The following is a 20,056-nucleotide window of genomic DNA, read 5'->3' as shown; positions in this document are numbered from 1 at the left end:
GCTGCTGACGATGGAGAAGCAAAGCAGGGCAAGTTCCACGGGCAGAAGAAGAAAAATGAAAGCGAACTACTTGGCATTCACCTTCCCAGCCCTCAGGACAGAGCATCGCGCCCTCAGGTCAAGTGTAGCACCTGAGCAGAGGGAAAGAACGCGCGCTCGGCTCTGCGGGCTGCAGCGCGCAATCAGAGCCCAGACCCCCTTCCCCACCCCGCGAGGGTCCTCCATCCCCCCCGCCCCCTGCGCGTAAATCCTACACCGCAGAACTTTTGCATTAGAGAACCCAGCAGGGAGAACATTTTCTGCAAGTAAAGAAAGTAGGACTAGGGCAGTCCGAGGAGACTGAAAGGGCAAAACGATCACGCAAGAAAACTGTAAGTTCTGATTAGTTTTATGACTTTGCCTTCATGCCTCAGGAGCTCAATTGATCACGGCTCCTACGACAGGCTGGGGGAGGGAGGGGAGGGCGCTGGGGAAGGAAAAAAAAAAAAATTCTCCAAACTCTCCTCCAGTTTCGCGCTTTCAGATGCAAATACCTGGCGGAGAGATGGATGGGCTGCGGCCCCTCCTCCTTCCCGCGCTCCCCTTGATTTCCCCGCGAAGGACTCGGTCTGCGCCGAGCTGTCAGGAGGGTGCTGGAGGAGGGGTGCGCGTGTGTGCGCGCGCGTGTGTGCGCGCGTGGCGGCGGAGCCGCTTCCTTTCCGATAGCCCTCGCTGGGTCTCCAGGAGGTACCCAAGTCTCAGTGGCTCCCCGGGCCGGTGTCGCCCGGCGCTGACAGCAGGCATCCGTCGCCGCCGACCACCGTCGCCTTCTCCGCGCCTTCCCGCCCCGGCCCGGCGCCCTCCTTCCTCCTCCAGGGCGCTCGCCCTCTCGCCCTCTCTCCGGACGCGCGCTCCCGCTCGCTCCGGACCTGGCGTCTGAGCCGCGCGGGGGAGCCGGCCGGCCCCTCGGAGCAGGTGCAGGCGGCGGGCCGGGGGCGCCCGCGGCCGGGGCAGCGGCCCCGCGCCCCGCGCCCCGCGGAGAGGGCGGTGATTGGAGCAGGAGCCCGCGTGCGGCCGGCCGCAGAGGGTGCCGAGCCGGCGCCGCCAGTCCCCCGCGAGCGCCGAGCTGCGCGCCCCGGGTCCCGAAGTGCCCGCGGACGCCCGGCTGCGAAGCGCGCGCCCCTTTCGGATGCAAACACCCGGGTCGCGGGCGCCGGACGCCGCCGGGAGGGCAGCGAGGCCCCAGGTGAGTGCGTCTGCCGGCTTGGGGCTGGCGAAGGCGCCGCCGGGCAGGAGCGCGCCCTCGCCGTGCGCGTCGGAGGCTGGACTCGTCGGCGAGCGGAGAGCGGGCGGGGGGATCCGTGCGGAGTTTCCCTGGGCGTCCCCAAGTTTCTGCGGCGTGGCCGCGACACGGGGCTCCGCGGGGCAGGACAGACGTGCGTTACCGAGCCGAGGGCGCTCGGCCCCAGCGAGCCTGCGCGGGCAGACCCCAGGTGCGGCGAGTGCCGGCGAGTCCAGGGGGACGGCCGATCGCAGCGCGCTCCGGATCGAGTGGGAAACCCGGAGTCTGGGGCGCTCCCCTCCGAGAGGAGCGCGAGTGGCCCGCGTCCACCTGGGATGGATGCGGGCCGCGCTCCGCGCCCGCTGGGCCGCCCGGCTCGGCGGTCCGAGACCGGAAGGGGGTGTGTGCCTGCGTGTGCGGGAGTCCCGGTGACCGTCCGCACTCGACTCCCGTTACGTTTGGAGAAGGTGGAACTCATCTAAGGGTGTTTTGCTTTTTCCTGTAATTAGTATTCTGCTGCTACGGTGCGTCTGCAGGGCTTGCCTCTGCTCAGCGCCCTGCTTCCCCTGCCGCCTGGCTCTACCTTAGGTTGGCGTGGGGGGAAAAGGGCGCCCTGTTTCTCTGAATGCGTGCTGGACTTCTCCGTGGGTGCACCTGCCACGCAGCTAGTTGCTGGTATTCAACCTCCGAGCGTGGATTAATGAGAGAGGACCTATTGCTGTATTGCTTTCACGTTTTAGATCGTTAACCTTACGGATTTCTTAGATATAGTTCAGGTGAGTAAAGACTGGCAGTGAGTTCACCCAGCAGTGGGCTTTTGGGAACCTGTGAAGACATCGTCAAGGAGTGGGTGTCTCAAGGCTTTGGAGATCTGCAGATTGAACCATGAATGCACGTAAAACGCCTTTTATGTTGCAAGAAATATTTTCTCTTTGTTAGATCATCTAAAGGAAATATCTTTAAGTAGGACTCTTCCTTCATAATCCCGGTAACCAGACAGGTGTTCAGGTCATTTTCCATACAGAGAACTTCATGGGGGGTTGGAGGGAGGGATATAGAAAAATGTAAGTAACATGTGAGTATAAAGCCGATACTAAGTGTCAAGTATACATTTAAAAATCAGGTTAACAGCACAAAAGCATACATTTTAAGAGTTTAGGGGCAGTAGCTCCCCCTTTTTAAAAGGAAAGTTTGCATTGATTCACTGTAAAAAACATCTAAATAGTTTTAAGTGTGTTTTTATAAAGACAAATTGGTGGTAGGGGGGAGCTAAGGAAAGAAGTAATTAGGTTGGAAGCTTTCAGTAACTCACCAGAAATTACTCCCCACCCCCCACCAAAGAACTGGTTAGGTTTTATGTTTACTGAAGCTCTTGTTATTATATGTTCAAGGAAAAACATTAAGAATCCTTTTCTTTATTTTTAGGGATATTTGGAATAGTATGAATAAAAATGCAAAAGAAATGAGGCAAGTGATGAAACTGACAACTTTGTGAAAGTCTTGCTTACATGTTAGTGTTTAATATGGAGTGGAGTGGCAGAAACAATTAGGTAGCATTCAGTGTTAATAGTCTTATCTGGTAAAGTCTGTGGTTAGAAAAATAAAGAAAACTATAATCAGTAGTACGGACCATCACCCTGCTAAAAGCTATTACAGTGTGCAGCTTTAATAAAAGGGCATTGGCGCTTACAACGTGAGGTATTATTGTTATTAAGGGCTGCAGTAGGTCATTAGAATTGTGTTAACAATCAGCTGACAAACTCACAACTCTTCTTGTCTACTTTTTATATAATAGCACAGAGCTTTTCCCCTTTTTTAATAAAAGGATAATTGTAAAGCATCTGTATTCCTGCAGTTTACCCTTGGATTGACTCTAGTTTTTAATGTCCAATGAAAAAGAGAGGGTAGGGAGCATACTGAGTTTTGGCTACTGTTAAGCCTTCCTAGATCTAAAAATCAACCCACTGTGTCTCCTCAGGCGTGATTTCTTTGCTGGTCTACCTATCATTCAGCATTTTAGTTGTTTTGATGGCAAAGCTATTATAAACTTCTCAGAATATATACTGATAAGAGGAAGTGAATACATCTTTGTGGAGAGTCAAATACTTTCTTTGTCAAATCTTTTGGAAATCTGTTAGGAAGTACCGAGCCCATAAATTGTTCAGTGTTGTGAATATTATGCTTGAGTGATCTTAACCTTCCCAGATTTTATAAGATTTTACATTTATTATGTTGGTGGTTTGTAACATATCACAGTTCTCGCTCACATACACATAAATGTCCTTTTTTTTTTTTTTTTTTAACTTGGTTGGAAGGCTTCAAAGCCTTAGTTTAAAATGGGAGTTTCAGAAACTTCTAAAATAACTAATGCATATTAGTGCATTGCAAAGGGATTGTGATGGAAGCTTTTCTCCTTGGCATGAAGGAATCAGTTGCTTCTAAATGGAGTGAGAAAGAGGAGCTGAGGACAAGGAAAAAAGACATGTGATCAGAGTCCTGTGTGGGACCATCTTCTCAGCCTCTGAGGAGCAGAGCAGATCTAGCTGTAACCAGCAATACTCGAGTGCCTCCTCTGGGGATTTGCTGGTTTTGCAGAAAGCTACCCCTGCAAACATTTCCCCCTCGTCATTCTGCAAGATCCCTCACTGACAACATTATCAGTGCAAATGACTATGCAGACATCTGTCCGTATATTCATCTCAGATGATACTCTAGCTTTTCATTCTGGTAGAATTTCTTTTAGGTTCTTTTGCAGAACGTTTATTGAAACATAATTCCTTTTATTGAAGTCACATGTATCATACCTGGCTCAATGTAAATGCTAAGGCGAATTAAAAATTGATATAGCTACGAAGTGTTGTAGAAAAATAAAGGAAAAACAATTTAAATATAATTTTACTTTTATAATTGTACATACATATGTATAGTACATATATATATAATACTACATATGATAGTATATAAATCGCTCAGATGGATATGGTTTGTCATTTTTGTTTTCTTTTTAATGTACATGGCTTTCTTGCAGTAATTATAAACTCTTTCTCCTCTTTCTTTTGCATTCCTAATACCCGTGACAGAAGTTATTTGTGCTTAGTTGAAATTGACTCTGTAATCCACTTACAGAAGTTTTCATGCCATGTCTGATAGCCAGATGCACACTACAGGCTGTGTGATTCATTTCCAGGGCCCCTGCCTGAATATTTAGGCCAGTTAACGGTAGGAGGCTTTGGTCTGTGGTTGTAACGTTATCTGGCCCAGGGAGCTAATGGATTTGATCACAGTTTCTTAACATGAGAAGTCACATATCACAGAGGGTCCCCAACCTCACTAATTAAAATGTAAAAAATTATACCTTTTCGGTAAAAAAGACGAGGGCTGTTTCATCAGTATTAACATTATTGAAGCTAATTCTAAACTTTCAGCGGTATACAGATATAACAGATCAAATGGTAGTATATTTTAAAATAGAAGCTAAAGATGGTAGTATTAAATCTAGAATGATTATAGTAAGTTAGGAGTAGACAGTCCTTTCAAAACATAGGATTTGTAGCAACAACCAGATAACTCTACATAGGCATCTACAAAAATATCTTAAGATATTTTTTGGGGTTGGTACCCTATTTCTAAAATAATGAGCTATTGTTTACATTTCAGTGGAAATAGTTACTGTAGTGTCACAGGGCAGTAGGTATGCTTTGATCACTCACCAGATTTAGAAGGGAGAGGTGATTTTAAAGTTGGAGCCTCTCACAGTGGTTTTTGTGTAACATATAAATTACAGTCCTAAACAACAGTTCCTTTCCCTCCCAGTCTCACTGTGCACTCCTGATCCTCCTGACTCTTCTGGATAGGAATCCTAATGATCTACTTGGAGAATTCAAAGTTGTGGTCCTATAGACATTTGAGTAGGAATAAACTTACTTTTCTTGGCTTCTGGAGTATATGATAAATTACAAAAAAAAAAAAAAAGATCTTTAGTGTCAGAATGAGAAATGTTTAACAAATATTTTTAGTTTTCTGTGTAACCAGTCACGCCCAGTACCATGAGGAACTTGCTGTGTGACCTTGGACATTCCACTAGAATTCGGTAGATTTGGGTTTTCTTAGGAAAGAAAGAAAGACTGTCTTACCTTAGGTTTTTCTAATGTTCTAGCTCTGTGGTTCCGCCACTCAAGGACTATTCAAACATCAGGAGCAGTGGGTTTAGGGACATCTTTACATTTTTGTTGTTGTTTTGGTTTTGTTTTGTTTTTTGTCTTTCTTTTCCCAAAATGAACCCTCCGGAGAACCAAATGATTACTTTCTTCAGCACTGATGTGACATTCTCTCTGTCCCATAAACATTATTCTTTTAAAAGCTCTGCTTGTATGTGGTGGTTGGCGGGGGGTGTGTGTGTGTGTGTGTGTCCAAACTCTTGAAATACTCCTTGTCTTGGATTATTTTCTCTATTGCAGAGTTATGACATCTGCTCATTCATGAGTGGGAGATTAGAATATCTTTTCTCTCTTTTGCATTGTCCAAATGTATTAAGTGGGTCTACTTTTAAAAATAAAAACGACAATGGGCAAGTATTATTCTTGTTACAAAGCAGACTCCTCTAACTTTGTGTAGAGAGATAAATCACAGTGAGGACCTCAGTGGTGACAGGTGGCCGCTGTCCTGGGGAAAAAACAAGGACAAATGAAAGTCTTAAAAGAAGGCATTGGATGAAGCAGGAGGAGCCTTTTCTTTGAATTTAAATAATGCTATTAAATACTCAGGGAGTATTCTAAAAAGGCATCTTTTGTCAGACTGTGCAAAAGAGCTAATATATGGAAGGCTGTCCTTAAAGCAATGGCAATAGTGTCATCAGGCCTTCTAACCACTGCTGTGAAATGGTATCATTTCCGCTTTTGAACATGTGTATTGTTCTTCTTTATAAGGATCCATTAAAAATATGTTGCTTGTCAAAATGTAGTTCAACTTTAAAGCAGTCTTGAAAATGACAGCCTTTTCCCCAAAAGACCAACAGCAAGACTTTTTGTTTTGCTTTTGTTACGACTGTGATTTTTTTGTACTGTTATGGTTTATAAATTCATGAGCGAAACATCTTAGGGAGTATCAGTTAGATACTAGAGATGTTTGGCAATCATCCACTATGAATTTTTCACATTCTCATTGATTATTTTCTACCAAGTACACTGACTCCTCAAATGTCATTCTTACAATTGTTTTCCTAGAAAATGCATATGACAACGTATTTTGGGGATATTATGTTCCACATGATTGTGAATTGTATTTATTTTTTAGAGGCAAGGCACAACTTCATCGCATCTTCTCTAAATTGCCAGTAGATGACAAACCATGTGTTCGTGTGATATACATTCAGTATATTTCCAAACAGTTTCAGACCTGTATCTGATGCAACTGCAGACACAGAGAACACAGCCACTGTCCCTTGCCTGTCCTTTAGAGACACTGTGTTGATAGTCTTTAACTGAGATAAGCCATCAGTTATTTATATTGGACTGCAAAAAAAAAAAAAAATTCTACTTTAACTTTGCCACAAGATCTAAAATAGCAATATATTTCCTTTTAACATAATTGATAATCATATTTCATAGCTCGAGTTACTTCTAGAAGGCATTTAGCACTTTTAAAGAAGTAGTTTAGCATATATAAATTAATTGGTAATTAGGCATGTGTTTAAAACCACTCTTATGGTTCTATATTTATGTGACTGGCTGAATCTGATACCTTTCACGCTACTTGTCATGTGTTTAGCATGTTGCCTTTGATTTAGATGGAACAGGCTCTACAACATTTATGCTTTTTCTGGTTAGCCATTGGCATGCTGGTGCATATGAAATATTTTTTGTTTTTAAGACAATTTTAGCCATTGTTTTTAAGTATGAACGAAAGATTGTATTAAGAGTATGATAGTCACTTGATCTGATTTTTAAAAGTGGTTTCACAGTGATGTTAAGTGGAGCAGAAAATCCAAGAAAATTTTATAATAATGAATTCATTTGGGTAAAATAATATAAGCTATTAAAGTTAAATGAATAATAAACTATCTACTTGGAAATAATTCTTTGCCACTTAGTTGAACAAAAGTAATTGGAACAAAAAAGTTAGCATGCTAAAGTGATTTCAGGTCAAATGAATGATGTTGATTTAGTCAATACTGTTTGACTGATTCTCATCACAACCTCCTCATTTTGCTCCAATCCACTTAAAATTTCTTTTTTGGGGGTTCATTTTGTATTCTCTGGATTAAGGTGTGTTGTGCTGATCACAGTATTTGCTATGATTTTCGTGAATCTTTAGTTCGGCAAAAAGAAATGTTTTATGTTTAAAAACACAAGTTTTATTTTTTGATAGGGATTGCATTCAATGTATTTGTAGATTGCTTTAGGTAGTGCAGACATTTTAACAATATTTTTCTTCTAATCCATGAGCGTGGAATGTTTTTCCATTTCTTTTTGTCATCTTCAATTTTTTTTCATCAGTGCTTTATAGTTTTCAGAGTACAGGTCTTTCACTTCTTAGATTTATTCTTACGTAGATGATGGTTTTCGGTTCAGTTGTAAATGGGATTGATTCCCTACAAGCTTTAGCTTTAAGATATCAGAGAAAGAACATTTTTTAAGTCTCACTCAGATATATAGTATATGTATTTTTAAATTTTAGGTTATTAATCCAGTAGCAACCAGCACAGTCTTTCAAACATCTGGTTGGCTCCTGTTCAGTTCTTTCCTCTTCAGAACACATTCCTGTTGTTTTTCTCCTCAAAGCTCTAATGCTGCACATTCGTAATTGTCTAGAAGTTGACTTAAATCTGTAGAAGTTACCTAAGCTGTCTATCAGTAGGTCATTGTTCTCTACTTTTTTCCTGAGCCAGTTAATAGTGAACAGGTCAGCTCTCCAGACCTACAGTGGTTCACACCCTTAAGCTTTCCCACAGAGGACACAGTGACACATGACACCATTTGGGTGCCGGGGTCTCTGCTTGTTTCTGATGGGACTTTCCCCTGATTAACGCCTGTCGATAAAACTCAGGAGGCAGAAGGAAAAGAGAAGATAAGCAATATGGGGTCCTAGCAGGGAAGGGTGCAGGGCTTGGGTTTGGGGCACAGATTTGCAAGTCAGTATTTAACCCGTTGTGAAAAAAATGACAATTGTGATTGATTGTGTGCTCAAGTTAATTTATACGGAGAAGAGTGTTATCATGGTGACTTGATCTGTGTGGACATCTGCAGGAAGATAGGAAGCCTACTTGTGGTAGGAAATCTCAACTTCCCGTTCCGATGACTTCTCTTTGAAGACCATAAATAACTTAAGGTTTTTCATAATGCATCAGGGCCCTTCATTTCTTTCATGCTGTCTCAGTTCAGGTCAGGATGAGTCGGGTTGAACTGTTGTACCGGTGTTTACCTTGGAAACAGATCTGCTTCTGAAGGAAAGCAAGGGTTTGGGGAAGCCCAATGAAGGGCCACCCGCCCTGGGACTACCCCCTGTTGCATCTGGTGTTCACTTCCAGCGGAGAGTTGATAGTTACTATCAAAAATGGTGATGAACACGTATAAAACCCCCCTGCTCCAATCACAGTCATTCACACATGAGTTTCTGATTTTCTAAGTGCTTTCTACAGTAGGCATTATGGGATCATTTATCTGCCACATAAAAGAGAATTTTATCCTCCAATAATGTACACAAGGCCAGTTAAAATATCCTTGTACACTCATAGACCTTCAAGAAAGGTAAAGAAAATTTGGCTCAAGAGCCTGGCAAGTATTTCAAATACTGCAGAGAAATATAATGGGATTTTTTTTTTTTTTCAAAGGGATTGTCACCCATAAACATGGTAGAGCTACCAAGGAATTTATATATTGACTTACATGGTTAACTTACCAAATTAAAAAAAAAAATAAGCATAATGAAAAGAAACCTTTTGTAAATGTGTTCCAAAGGTCAATTGTGTGTCTGCTTCTGTTCTAGATACTGTGATACAAAGACAGCATGGACATGCCTATTTATCAAGGTCAATGTTGATAATAGCTGCTTTTAAAACACTTCATTTTAACAGGAAAGTACAAAACTCTCTGGTCTCTTTCACAAACATTAACTCAGTGACTGCAAAGTAATCCATAGTGTGTTCTGTGTCTGACTTCTATGTTCTGGCTGGTTTGATAATTTCACACTTTCATATGGAAGAGAAAGGGTCTTCAAGAGGCAAGTCTAATTTAAACATCTCATGTTAAAATTCATGCTAAATTTTATAAATGTGAAAAAATGCTTCTTTTACATCCCTATAACTTTCTTAAATCTCTCTACCCTTTAGTCATTAACAATGTGCACTTTTTTGCAGTCTAAAAAAGCCAACAAAACCAATTCTGTGTAATTGTCAAAACAGTGAAGTTACATATATAAAAAAACATGATTTTTAAGTTTAGCTCATTTCTCTGATTTTGCAAATGTGGAAAATGAAATCGCAGAAGGATCCAAGGTCATATAGCAAATGAAGGAGGTTTTAGAGCAAAGACCCCACTGATCCTGTTCCCGGTCCAGATTATATTTCTTTTTCTTATTAGTGAACATTTTGAGTGAATTCAAATTTCTCCAATTCTGATGCCAGTTTTTGACTTATAAAAATCACAGAGGACTTAGGGTGCCTTTGTGACTCAGTCATTAAGTGTCTGCCTTCAGCTCAGGTCATGATCTCAGGGTCCTGGGATGGAGCCCCACATCGGGCTCTCTGCTCAGCAGGGAGCCTCCTTGTCCCTCTCCCACTCCTCCTGCTTGTGTTCCCTGGCTTGATGTCCTCTCTCTCTATCAAATAAATAAATAATATTTTTATTAAAAAATCACAGAAGACATGCCTTTAGGAAAGAAAGTTTTACATTTTTTTTTTTTTTTTTTTTTAGTAATTTGGTGCCACTGTTTATATTTGTATGGGATTTTGGGTTCATGATCCATATAGTTCTCTGTCACTGAGACCGGAACTACCAAGAATGTTTTCATTCAGTGCAAGAGTTGTCTAAAATGTTTTCCTTTAAGTAACTTTAAAATGAAAACATCACAAACTAACTTTAAGGTAACTAGAAAATATGATAATAGCCCCATCATCTTTAAAAAAAAAATTAGGGCTTTTAATTGTGTCAGGCATCATCCTTAATTTTTCATGATTTGCTTATTTAATCCTACAAAGTAGATGCAATTATTACCATCTTTGTTTTGTAAGTTAGAGGTTAAGGCTTCATCTCTGGAACTTATATTAGAATTTAAGTCATGTGTTCAAGAATGCATAGCTAAGACAGGACAGAGTCAGCATTTGAATCTTTACCTGATGCAGGTGCCTATAGTTTTTCCTAGTGTATAATTTTGGTAACTCCCTAAATTTTGAATTCCAAAATATCATTTGTTACTTTGTTTCTTAGAGCATGGGTACATTTCATCGTATAACAATGTTACCAAATTCACCTGAAACATAAAGTAGATTAACTAATATAACTACAAAACATTTAAAAAAAAATTGTCTCAGAGACGAACGTTATTTATTTACTTGTTTTTATGAGAAAACACATTCTCTTTGGAGGAAGTAGAACCGTGAGACTGAACTGTTCTTCGGCCACAGCTCTCACATGCTAGACAGTCCAGAACTCTTGATCCCCCGGGAATGTGATTTGCCACTGGCATGAAGGGAAGCCATGATGGCCCTCGGCATGCTGTCAGCCATTCCTACAAAGGCCACTCACTGTAAGCTCCTGGCTATGACTCCTAGCTCATTATAGACCAGTCCATACTACCCCTGTTTCCCAGTCTAAGTACCTACTTGCCTTCAACTTCTTTAACTCACTTCTCAGGTGCGTTAGCTCAGACCTCCCTGCAATTAACTTTCAACCGAATGGAGGAGCCTACATTGGAACACAAAGATATGACCCCAAGTTACTCCTTGTTTATGATTCTAGGTCTTAGAACAACTAATCCTTCCAGAGTGATTTCCAAATGGACCAGCCTGGACCAGGCTTAGATAAGATATTTGGATTTTAGAAGAAGGGGTTCATTGCATAGACTACAGTAATATGCTCCAATAACAGTTTACTGTTCTGGTGGTTCTCAGCATATATCAATCAGCTGTACATTGGATTATTCTGGAATGCCCTCTGGAATTTCAGAACTTGATAGCGATATTTTTAACATGTGTATGTTCATTTGAACAGAGCTCAAAGTCAATGCAACCTGTTTTTTAACAGTTGTGTTGACTATTTTTACATGTTTAAGACATTTCATTTTTCTTCTATTAGATAAGGCATTTTCCATAAGCAACTTTACTGTCAGAAATCATCTAATAAGTCACAGACACTCTTGTTACGGGAGAGACAGGTAGGAAGATGAGAAAGCTAATAAAATAAAGAGTTTATTTGCTGCTTTGATACGGAACAATCTTTTGGCTTCATTTCCTTAAAACTGTATTTTGCCACCACTACCCCCCAAAAAGAGCGAATGTGAACTCTCACCTTAATTATCCTATTGTTGATTTAGTTATAGTCAAATGAATTTATAAATCAAAGTACAGCATAGTGATCTCAACAAGATTTTTGCCATAAGTTCTTATTCCTCTGTGTCTTGGGGTATGTTTGGAAGTTTGTTTTATAACTGGTTTTATATCTCTTGCATAAACAATTCTTTACTGAAATATGTAGACTTTAGAATAAAAGTTGTTTTGTTTTCATGCTGCTGCAGAGGAATGCTGGGTGCACACTCAGAGTGAACAGGGCTCACAAAGAGGGTTGAGTGTTCACACCTCTTTAGTGATCTCTTCAATTCCATATCCTGAGGGAAGGAGGCCCTACTATGCACAGGCCATACTGTAAGACATTCAATAGGTATTTGAGCCAGAGTGTGACCTAACGGCATGCTACAGAGGAGACACGACAATAGGTCTGAAGGGTGGAAAATGGAGACTACTGAGCTTTGCAGCTGATCACAATCAAATCAGAACACATCAAAACAGCTGGTGTTCTGTGACTCAGAATCAATCAACCAGTTTTGAATCACCTCATACTTCTCTTTATTTCTCTTTACAGTTTCACAGAAGAGATTTAAACCAGCATATGTCCTTCCCATTTGGTTAAATCCCTGCTTTGAGCTGCTTTGCTTTCATATTCTAATACCAATGAAGGCAACTGACTGTAATATAAAGGCAAAAAATAATAAAGGCTAGCATTAAAATGATTTTTTAACGGATGGCGTTCCATTTGTATTAAGTAAACCATATGTTCAAATAGAATGCCTGGAAGAAACCCGAAGTTTTGAGACTGTGTTATAGAACGAGGATAATTCTGCCCCAACAGTATTCGTGATCTATACATGTGGCAACAGTTATTGTAAATGTATAAGTTTGTCATTAATAATTTAACGATTATGCAAATAATGATATCTTGGGGAAAACAACAGTAAGTTCATAAAGGAAAGTTAAAAGTGAGGATGCGTTTTGGTTGCTGACACTAGCTCTTCTTTGTGTTCTGCTAGGTACCTATCACACCATTCTCTGGCGAAGGTTATTCAGCAGCGGTGACCCCTCGCAATCGAACACTCTGCAAATTATTATCTCTGGACTCCCAGCGGACACCCTGCCGGAGGCAAGAGCTCCTAAGCCAACTGGAACTGTGCCTTTTCTCTTGTCAAGGTTTTTTTCTTACACAGGAAAAAGAAAGAAAAAAAAAAGATGAAGTTGGGCAAAGTGGAGTTCTGCCATTTTCTGCAGCTAATAGCGCTTGTCCTGTGTTTCTCTGGGATGAGTCAAGCAGAGCTCTCCAGGTCCGGATCAAAGCCCTATTTCCAATCAGGGAGGTCCCGAACCAAGCGCAGCTGGGTGTGGAATCAGTTCTTTGTGCTGGAGGAATACATGGGTTCAGACCCTCTCTATGTAGGAAAGGTAGGGCATTTGGCCTTTCAAAGTCACAAATGATTATTGTGAATGTTTGTGGTTGGCTGGACAACTGCTGTTTTTGCTTTGGGGAGAACATAACGATTACTCCTGTGAAATCGTTCGTGAAGTTTTTGGCCCTAACCAGTCTGAAATTATAGTCCAGATTGCTCTCCATACATCGAAGCCATAACTTAGGGAGTGATGTTTATTTCTAGAAAGAGAGGAGGAGTCTACAGATGCTTCGTTTACCATGATTGTGGCAAATTAGTAAAACTTTTATTTTCAAAATTAGAACGAGAATACTCAATAATGAAGAGTAGTGGGTACGTCTAGGCAGTTGATTTTTTAGCTTCTTTATTTTTGGGGGGGGAATCCTATTTAAATGATGCACATGCTAACTTTATGCTTATTTATCCTTTTCTGATACTTGCAACTTAAATACTGCAAAGTGAAATTATCAAGCCTATCGTCCCTCAGTTATGAGCAGTTCTGGCCCGCTTTTCTTAGTGGTGGTCTTGGTCTTGTTTTGACGGATCTGTTTTGTGTTTGTTGTTGTTGTTTTCAGGTTTTCCTTTTGGTTAAAAATGAACGGTAACAGAAGTCAGTTTCTAATTGATATTGGACAAAACGTGGGCAGTTGGTGGTGCATGTTTGGGGGCCAATTGGAATTTTTTTTTTTCTTTCACAGCTTCTTTCTATCTGAATATTTGGGGGGGGGGATTTCTACTCATGTGCTTTCTGCACTGAAGGGTCTTTTGAAAGAGCATGGCCCTACCATCATTGTATCCTGTTCCCAGTCTTTAATCTACTTCAGGTTTGATTATGTAAAGATTTTCCCCAAATTTCTCAGATTAGCACGGAGTACTGGTAAAGAGTTTCTAAGTAGCACACACCAGTGAGATCTCTCTCTCTGCCTTTCTGCTCTTCCCTTGGTCAGTGTTCTGCGTCTCTTCCTGATAAAATGAAACACAGCAAACTGGTGGTGCATTTATCCATGAGTGAATTTTCCACTTTGAATGCCTGAAGAATCTTTGCTGTTTATTCCATGGGTCATTGTTTCATTTGAATACATCTTAAGGAGGAGTGAAAAATCTGTTTTTGTTGATGGGTATCTACAGAAGTCAAAGATATCTTTATTATTATATTCCTTTGATGTTCCTATAGTTTATAAATACTGACTGATGCTGTATTATAAATAGTTGGGGACCTGAACCAGTAGAGGTTCTAGGGTGTGGATTACCGTGTTTTTGTGGCCCAGTGATAGCATTTTCTGCCCCAAAGAAAGGATATGTAAGCACACAAGGGTTTGTGTAAGATTTTTATGGCCGTTGTACCTTTATCAATAGCACCATCACGGAGACTGTGCATTTCTGTGCGTTGCTCCCTCCATCTCTCTCATTCATTTGCTTGTCAACAAAGTGAGAGCAATGATCATTACACAGTGTTATTAACTAGGAATCTGGCCCTTAATTTCATTCATTTTTAATACATATTTACAGTGTCATCAAACTTATTTTTTTAGTAGATAGGTATATACAATGAATTCATAGAGTCAGTAGTTATGAGGTGAGATCACACTTTTATGGGAATGTAACGTTTTCTAAAGGCCACTGGAATATTCCAGTTAATTTAGTTTTAAGTGGAGTTGCCTGAATGATGGCATTTTGAAATAACCATAATTTAAAATTTTAAAAAGCACCTTTATTTTATTTTATTATTTATTTATTTTTAAAAAAAAGATTATTTATTTATTTGACAGAGAGAGATCACAAGTAGATAGAGAGGCAGGCAGAGAGAGAGAGAGGGAAGCAGGCTCCCTGCTGAGCAGAGAGCCTGCTGGGGTACTCGATCCCAGGACCCCGAGATCATGACCCGAGCTGAAGGCAGCGGCTTAACCCACTGAGCCACCCAGGCGCCCAAAACACTTTTATTTTAAATTTTAAAGTTTTTGCATCATAATTGAGAACACTTAGGTTGAAATAATCCCTCTTAATGCCATTTAGAATTACAAAAATGGATATCCCTAGGTGACTTAAATTCCAAATGCATATAAAGTTACCAGACCATGCTGTTGTTATTTTTCTAAGAGAAATTGTGTGGTTTCTTGATTAGTAAAAGAGATATTCTGTGCTTTCCTTTCAATTAGAGACCATTGCTTTGTAGATTTTATGTGACAGGAAACAAGTTTGTGCTTATCTCTTGGCAGGCTGTATATTGGGAGTTCAATACTGTCATTCACAGTAAAAGAATGTCCAAGATGGTAAATAGGTTAAAAATGAAACAAAACAAAAAACAAAGCCTTGATAGACAAAAACATGCAAGTCCAGAAAAAGGACAGTAAAATAATTTGAGATGGAGAGGGAATTTATAGACACAAAAGGCTTCAAAGGAACAATTTACATTTGCTCGGAAGGAGCTGACAGAGAACTTGAATACTTTAGATTGTATATATGAGATGATGACATGATTCTCCTTAGGCTGGCAGTCTGTATAAATAGTTACAATAATGACTTTGACCTCAGTACAGTTTCAGTCACTTGGGTTATATAGAATAAATATATTTTCCTTTTTTAAAGTGTTCACAAGACCTAGAAAAAAAAAAATTTAGATGAAGATGTGGAAAAATGGAGAGGCAGATGTTCATGGGAAGAAAAGAAGGAAAGCAATCATTACTTTTGATAGTCATGTATTTAAACCTGTACTAATTAGATGGGGGGATTCCTAGTCTTCCTGACAAAATCCAGTCTTTAATTTGGAAAACATATATAATGTCCTTGGTAAACTTGAGAGCTTAATTCGATCTCATACTGGATATTATCGTGTGTGTTAAATTGACTGCAGTCTCATTGTGGATTCTACCACTTCCTACTAGTTGTGGAATTTGGGTTGGAATTTGGGTTCAATTGTGAAATATTACTAAAATTTAATTTCCTCATCTCTAAAATGGGAACAATGACACCCATAATTCAAGTCTCTTTCTGAGAATAGATGAGATCAAATATTCGGAACATGCATTCATTTAACTTAGACATTCTGTTTACTACTTTACTACATATTTATAAGATGACCGCATTTGGATGATCTGTTGTGTTATATGTCCAGTGTTGTATTTGTGATCCTTCAGGTGAAAACAGGCATTATTTTATGTACTAAATAGTATTTAAACTTATTGTGGTTACTTAGGAGAATGGTCTGCGCTGAGTGTGCTTAGAAATATAGCATGTTTTTATCTGTAGATGATTAGGCTATGGCAAAAATATGATTAGGAAGCAGATGATTCTATCTTGAATTCTAATGTCAGAGAAATGACACCTGCGATTTTTAAGACCTTTGAATTTGGAGATCATATTTATGGCTGGTGGGCAAAACGATCAGTAAAATGACGGTACAGTAAATAAAATATGGTCTTCAGGATGTTGGAGATAATGAGGCCAGAAGATGCTGTGCCCTTATTATTTTAGCCAATTTACTAGGTTTGTCTAACATAATAAGTCAAGATCAAAGCAGAACAGTCTGTTGAAGGGGACCAGGAGGTCTTCTAGAACCCTCACCAAGAGACCTTCATGGTATGCGCTTCTGGGCTATGTTAGAATCTGACATTTATCATGAGCATCCCACCTTATTCTTACGATATCAACTAATAAACTGCTGAATTGAAACATATACACTTAAGGAAATAATCACTAGACATTACTGTGGCAGAACATTTTTTTTAATATGTAATTTAATTTTTTTTTTGTATTAGTTTTAGGCATACAACATAATGGTTCAGTATTTGTATATATGATGAAATGTTCACTGCAATCAGCCTAGTCCATGCCTGTCACCTTACACTCAGATTTTTACGTGGGTTTTTTTTTTTTTTTTTTTTTTTGCTATGAGGACTTTTTAAGGTCTCTTCCCTTGGGAATTTTCAGACAGGCAGTAGAAGATTATGAACTATAGTCACCATGCCGTGCAGAGTACCGTTTTAAAGAGTAATGGTGCACCATTCCCTAAGAGTATTTCTTAATTACCACCATACCTGTTTTCTTGTCCTTTTACAGGGAGAATGAGGCGGAGAGTCCGTGCTTTTCCCTTTATGACTTAATGCCTCCTGAACTGGCCATTTGAAGTCCACAGGAAGTAGCAGCTTCTAGCCATCTCTTTGTATCACAATGCACTTTTCTAGATTAGTCTTTTCCTCACGTTGGCATTTCTCACTTAAGTTTCCTAACCATCTGACAAAAAAAAAGAAAAAAAAAATTGTCTACAGAACCACAGGGCCTCTGTTCTGGATATTAAGTGTTTTTCATCTCTCCTACCATAATGGGCTGCCAGCTGATCCCTGCGCTCTGGGCTGTTACTTTCACTGAAATGTGTGCTTCCTGCCTCTTCCGAGGTCTGCTTCTCTAGCTGTTAACATCACTCTTGCCTTTTCTGCTACTCCCCTTTCTTCCCTCCTCATTCAGGGAGAATTTATACCTGTTACCCCAGTCAAAATCAAATATATAGAAATGCAGTGCGGGATTCATTCTGCTTTAAATCTAAGCTTGATGGAAAAAAAAAAAAAAAGAAAGAAAAGTTTAAGCTTGCTGGAAAGTGTTGGTGAACATTTTCAGTGCGTTTAATTACATCGCAGCAATATCGCCTACCAAGACATTCTCTGTCTCCTGATAACTGAAGCTATGCTCAGTGTTCCAGAAACTTTCTCCTTTTTTTAAAAACGATTTTATTTATTTATGAGAGGTAGAGAAAGGGAGAAAGAACACAAATGGGAGGAGGGGCAAGAGAGAGGGAGAAGCAGGCTTCCCACTGAGCAGGGAGCCCAATATGGGACCTGATCCCAGGAGCCTGGGATCATGACTGGAGCTGAAGGCGGACGCTGAACCTACTGAACCACCCAGGTACCCCCAGAAATTTTCAACTTGAAAATTGGTTGTGTTTGAAAATTGAGTTCTGAATTAGATTCCTTAGCTGGGCAAATTTATATTAAATATACAACAAGAAAATAATCACAAATGTTAATTTCTTAGGGAGGAGCATTTTCATCATGGTAGTATTTCTATTTTGTAGATTTGGGAGGGGAAAAATGCAAAGGTATCCCATAAATACGTAGATTACTTAAAGCTGGCTCCAGTCTTAGAAGAAAGCGAATAGTTTGTTTTCCTTCTGTTTATATGGAAAGCCCATGTTTATACTATTTTTATAACCAGAGTAAATTCAGAAAACCCTTGTTCTATTTTTTTCTTTACTGATAGAAATGTGGAACCCTTGTGGCTTCAAGAAGCATTTGCACATGGATCAGCTCTATGGGATACAAATAAGTTTAGATTTTTAGAAATACTTTTTTGGCAGTTATTTTTAGTTCTTGTAATACTCCAACGTAACTATCAAGTATTAAGTGCATTTTCTTCACATGAAATCAATAATTCAAAGTCTTTGTTTATTTCCTTTAAACTGAGATGGAACTAAAACATGTCAGACTTTGCCACTAAAATGAAAAAAAACCCTACTATTAATTCCGTTTAATATTGCTCATTTTCTCTTCAAAGTTATCTTAGGTTAGAAATGAAGGTTGTAATTACCAAAGACGTTATCAGGTGAGACTACAGAGCTTAAGATGGAGGAGAGCTAGCTTACAGGTATCAACCTAATTACAGTCAAACTAGCTAGTATAGATTAGCCCTACATTTTCTGATTATGTTGATCAAAGGCATTTAAAAATGCTGTATCTTTAACATGTGTTTTTGTTTGTACATATTGTACTTGTCGTACATTTGGTGGTAGGAGAAGCAAATATTACAGTAATGTTCCTTGTATATCATAGTGTTTTCACGTTGGACGCATGCTGTGTTTTTAAAGTGCAGAAGACAGGAGATAACCTAAAAGGATGATATCGGGCCTTTCTGTAGTAAGTGCGCTGTAATTGTTGGACAAGCTTTATAAGCAGAGCTCGCTGATACGGAGTTGCAGAAATTGAAGCAGTCTCTGTAACTCACCAAGATAAATGACAGAATTAGATAAATAGCAGGACAGTCACCGAGCCTTTGCTGGTTCAAGCATATATAGATAAGAACTGTATTGGAAGAAATTTCATCCTAATCATTTTGCATGATTTATATTGATTATCTGTCCTAGTGATTATGATCAGCAGAGAGAAAGCATAGTTTGTATAAATACGCTTAATGTTATATCCCTCCCCCCCATTCTGCTGTAAAACTGTCTTGAGTTCTCTCTCTCCTTTTCTCTCTTTTCCAAATACTTATCAAGGACCTATTCTATGATAGGTATTGTGCTAGATAGGAGGGTTTAACAAAATAAAACACCTCTTCCCCTTCATAAGATTTAATCTTTTTGATAAGCCAAGCAGGTAACTAGATGACATTGGGAAGTAGCAAATTATCTACAGCTGTGGAGGTGGACAAGACCGGGAGCTAATTCATGGATCCATGAACAAATGGTTGCATGAGGATACCTGGTTTACCTCTGCGATTTCATAATCCTTTTACACAATCTTCAAATCAAAGCAAAAAAAAAAAATCACTTTCTTTGAAAGTAGGACAGAGTCTTTTAAAATTGTGTTGGGGGAAATTTTATATAGTAGAAGCACCAGTAAACAGAAACCCTAGGTTCTACTTACAAGTTTCTCATTTTGAGCAATGCTCTAAAGCATAATAAAAATTTTATCCTTACGCTATAAATTGGAGATCAAGTAGGTAAACATTTAAGACATTTTACTTTACAATAATTCAGACTTCCAAAATGTTGCTGAGTACTGTTCCCAAACCCAGCATCCCCAAATGCTGGTATTGTTATATGATGACACCTGCTATTTAAACCGGGAAATGAGCTTTGGTATAATACTATTTATTTGCCAACAAATAATACTCAACATA

The 20,056-nt window shown here is 39.7% G+C and overlaps 1 protein-coding gene across 1 annotated transcript in view; it reads left to right on the top strand.

Moving 5' to 3' along the window:
• The first annotated feature begins 1,038 nt into the window (after positions 1-1,038).
• CDH7 (cadherin 7) overlaps positions 1,039-20,056 on the top strand; it is a 119,387-nt gene continuing 100,369 nt past the window's right edge. The window contains exons 1-2 of the mRNA XM_059140328.1: positions 1,039-1,225; positions 12,779-13,184. Of these exons, the coding sequence (XP_058996311.1) occupies positions 12,975-13,184 (210 nt within the window). The 5' untranslated portion in view covers positions 1,039-1,225; positions 12,779-12,974. The remainder of the gene's footprint in view (positions 1,226-12,778; positions 13,185-20,056) is intronic.

Source organism: Mustela lutreola, chromosome 11 (genome assembly GCF_030435805.1).
Source record: "Mustela lutreola isolate mMusLut2 chromosome 11, mMusLut2.pri, whole genome shotgun sequence".
Classification (NCBI taxonomy): Eukaryota; Metazoa; Chordata; class Mammalia; order Carnivora; family Mustelidae; genus Mustela; species Mustela lutreola.
This window is presented reverse-complemented; position numbering and strand designations above follow the sequence as displayed.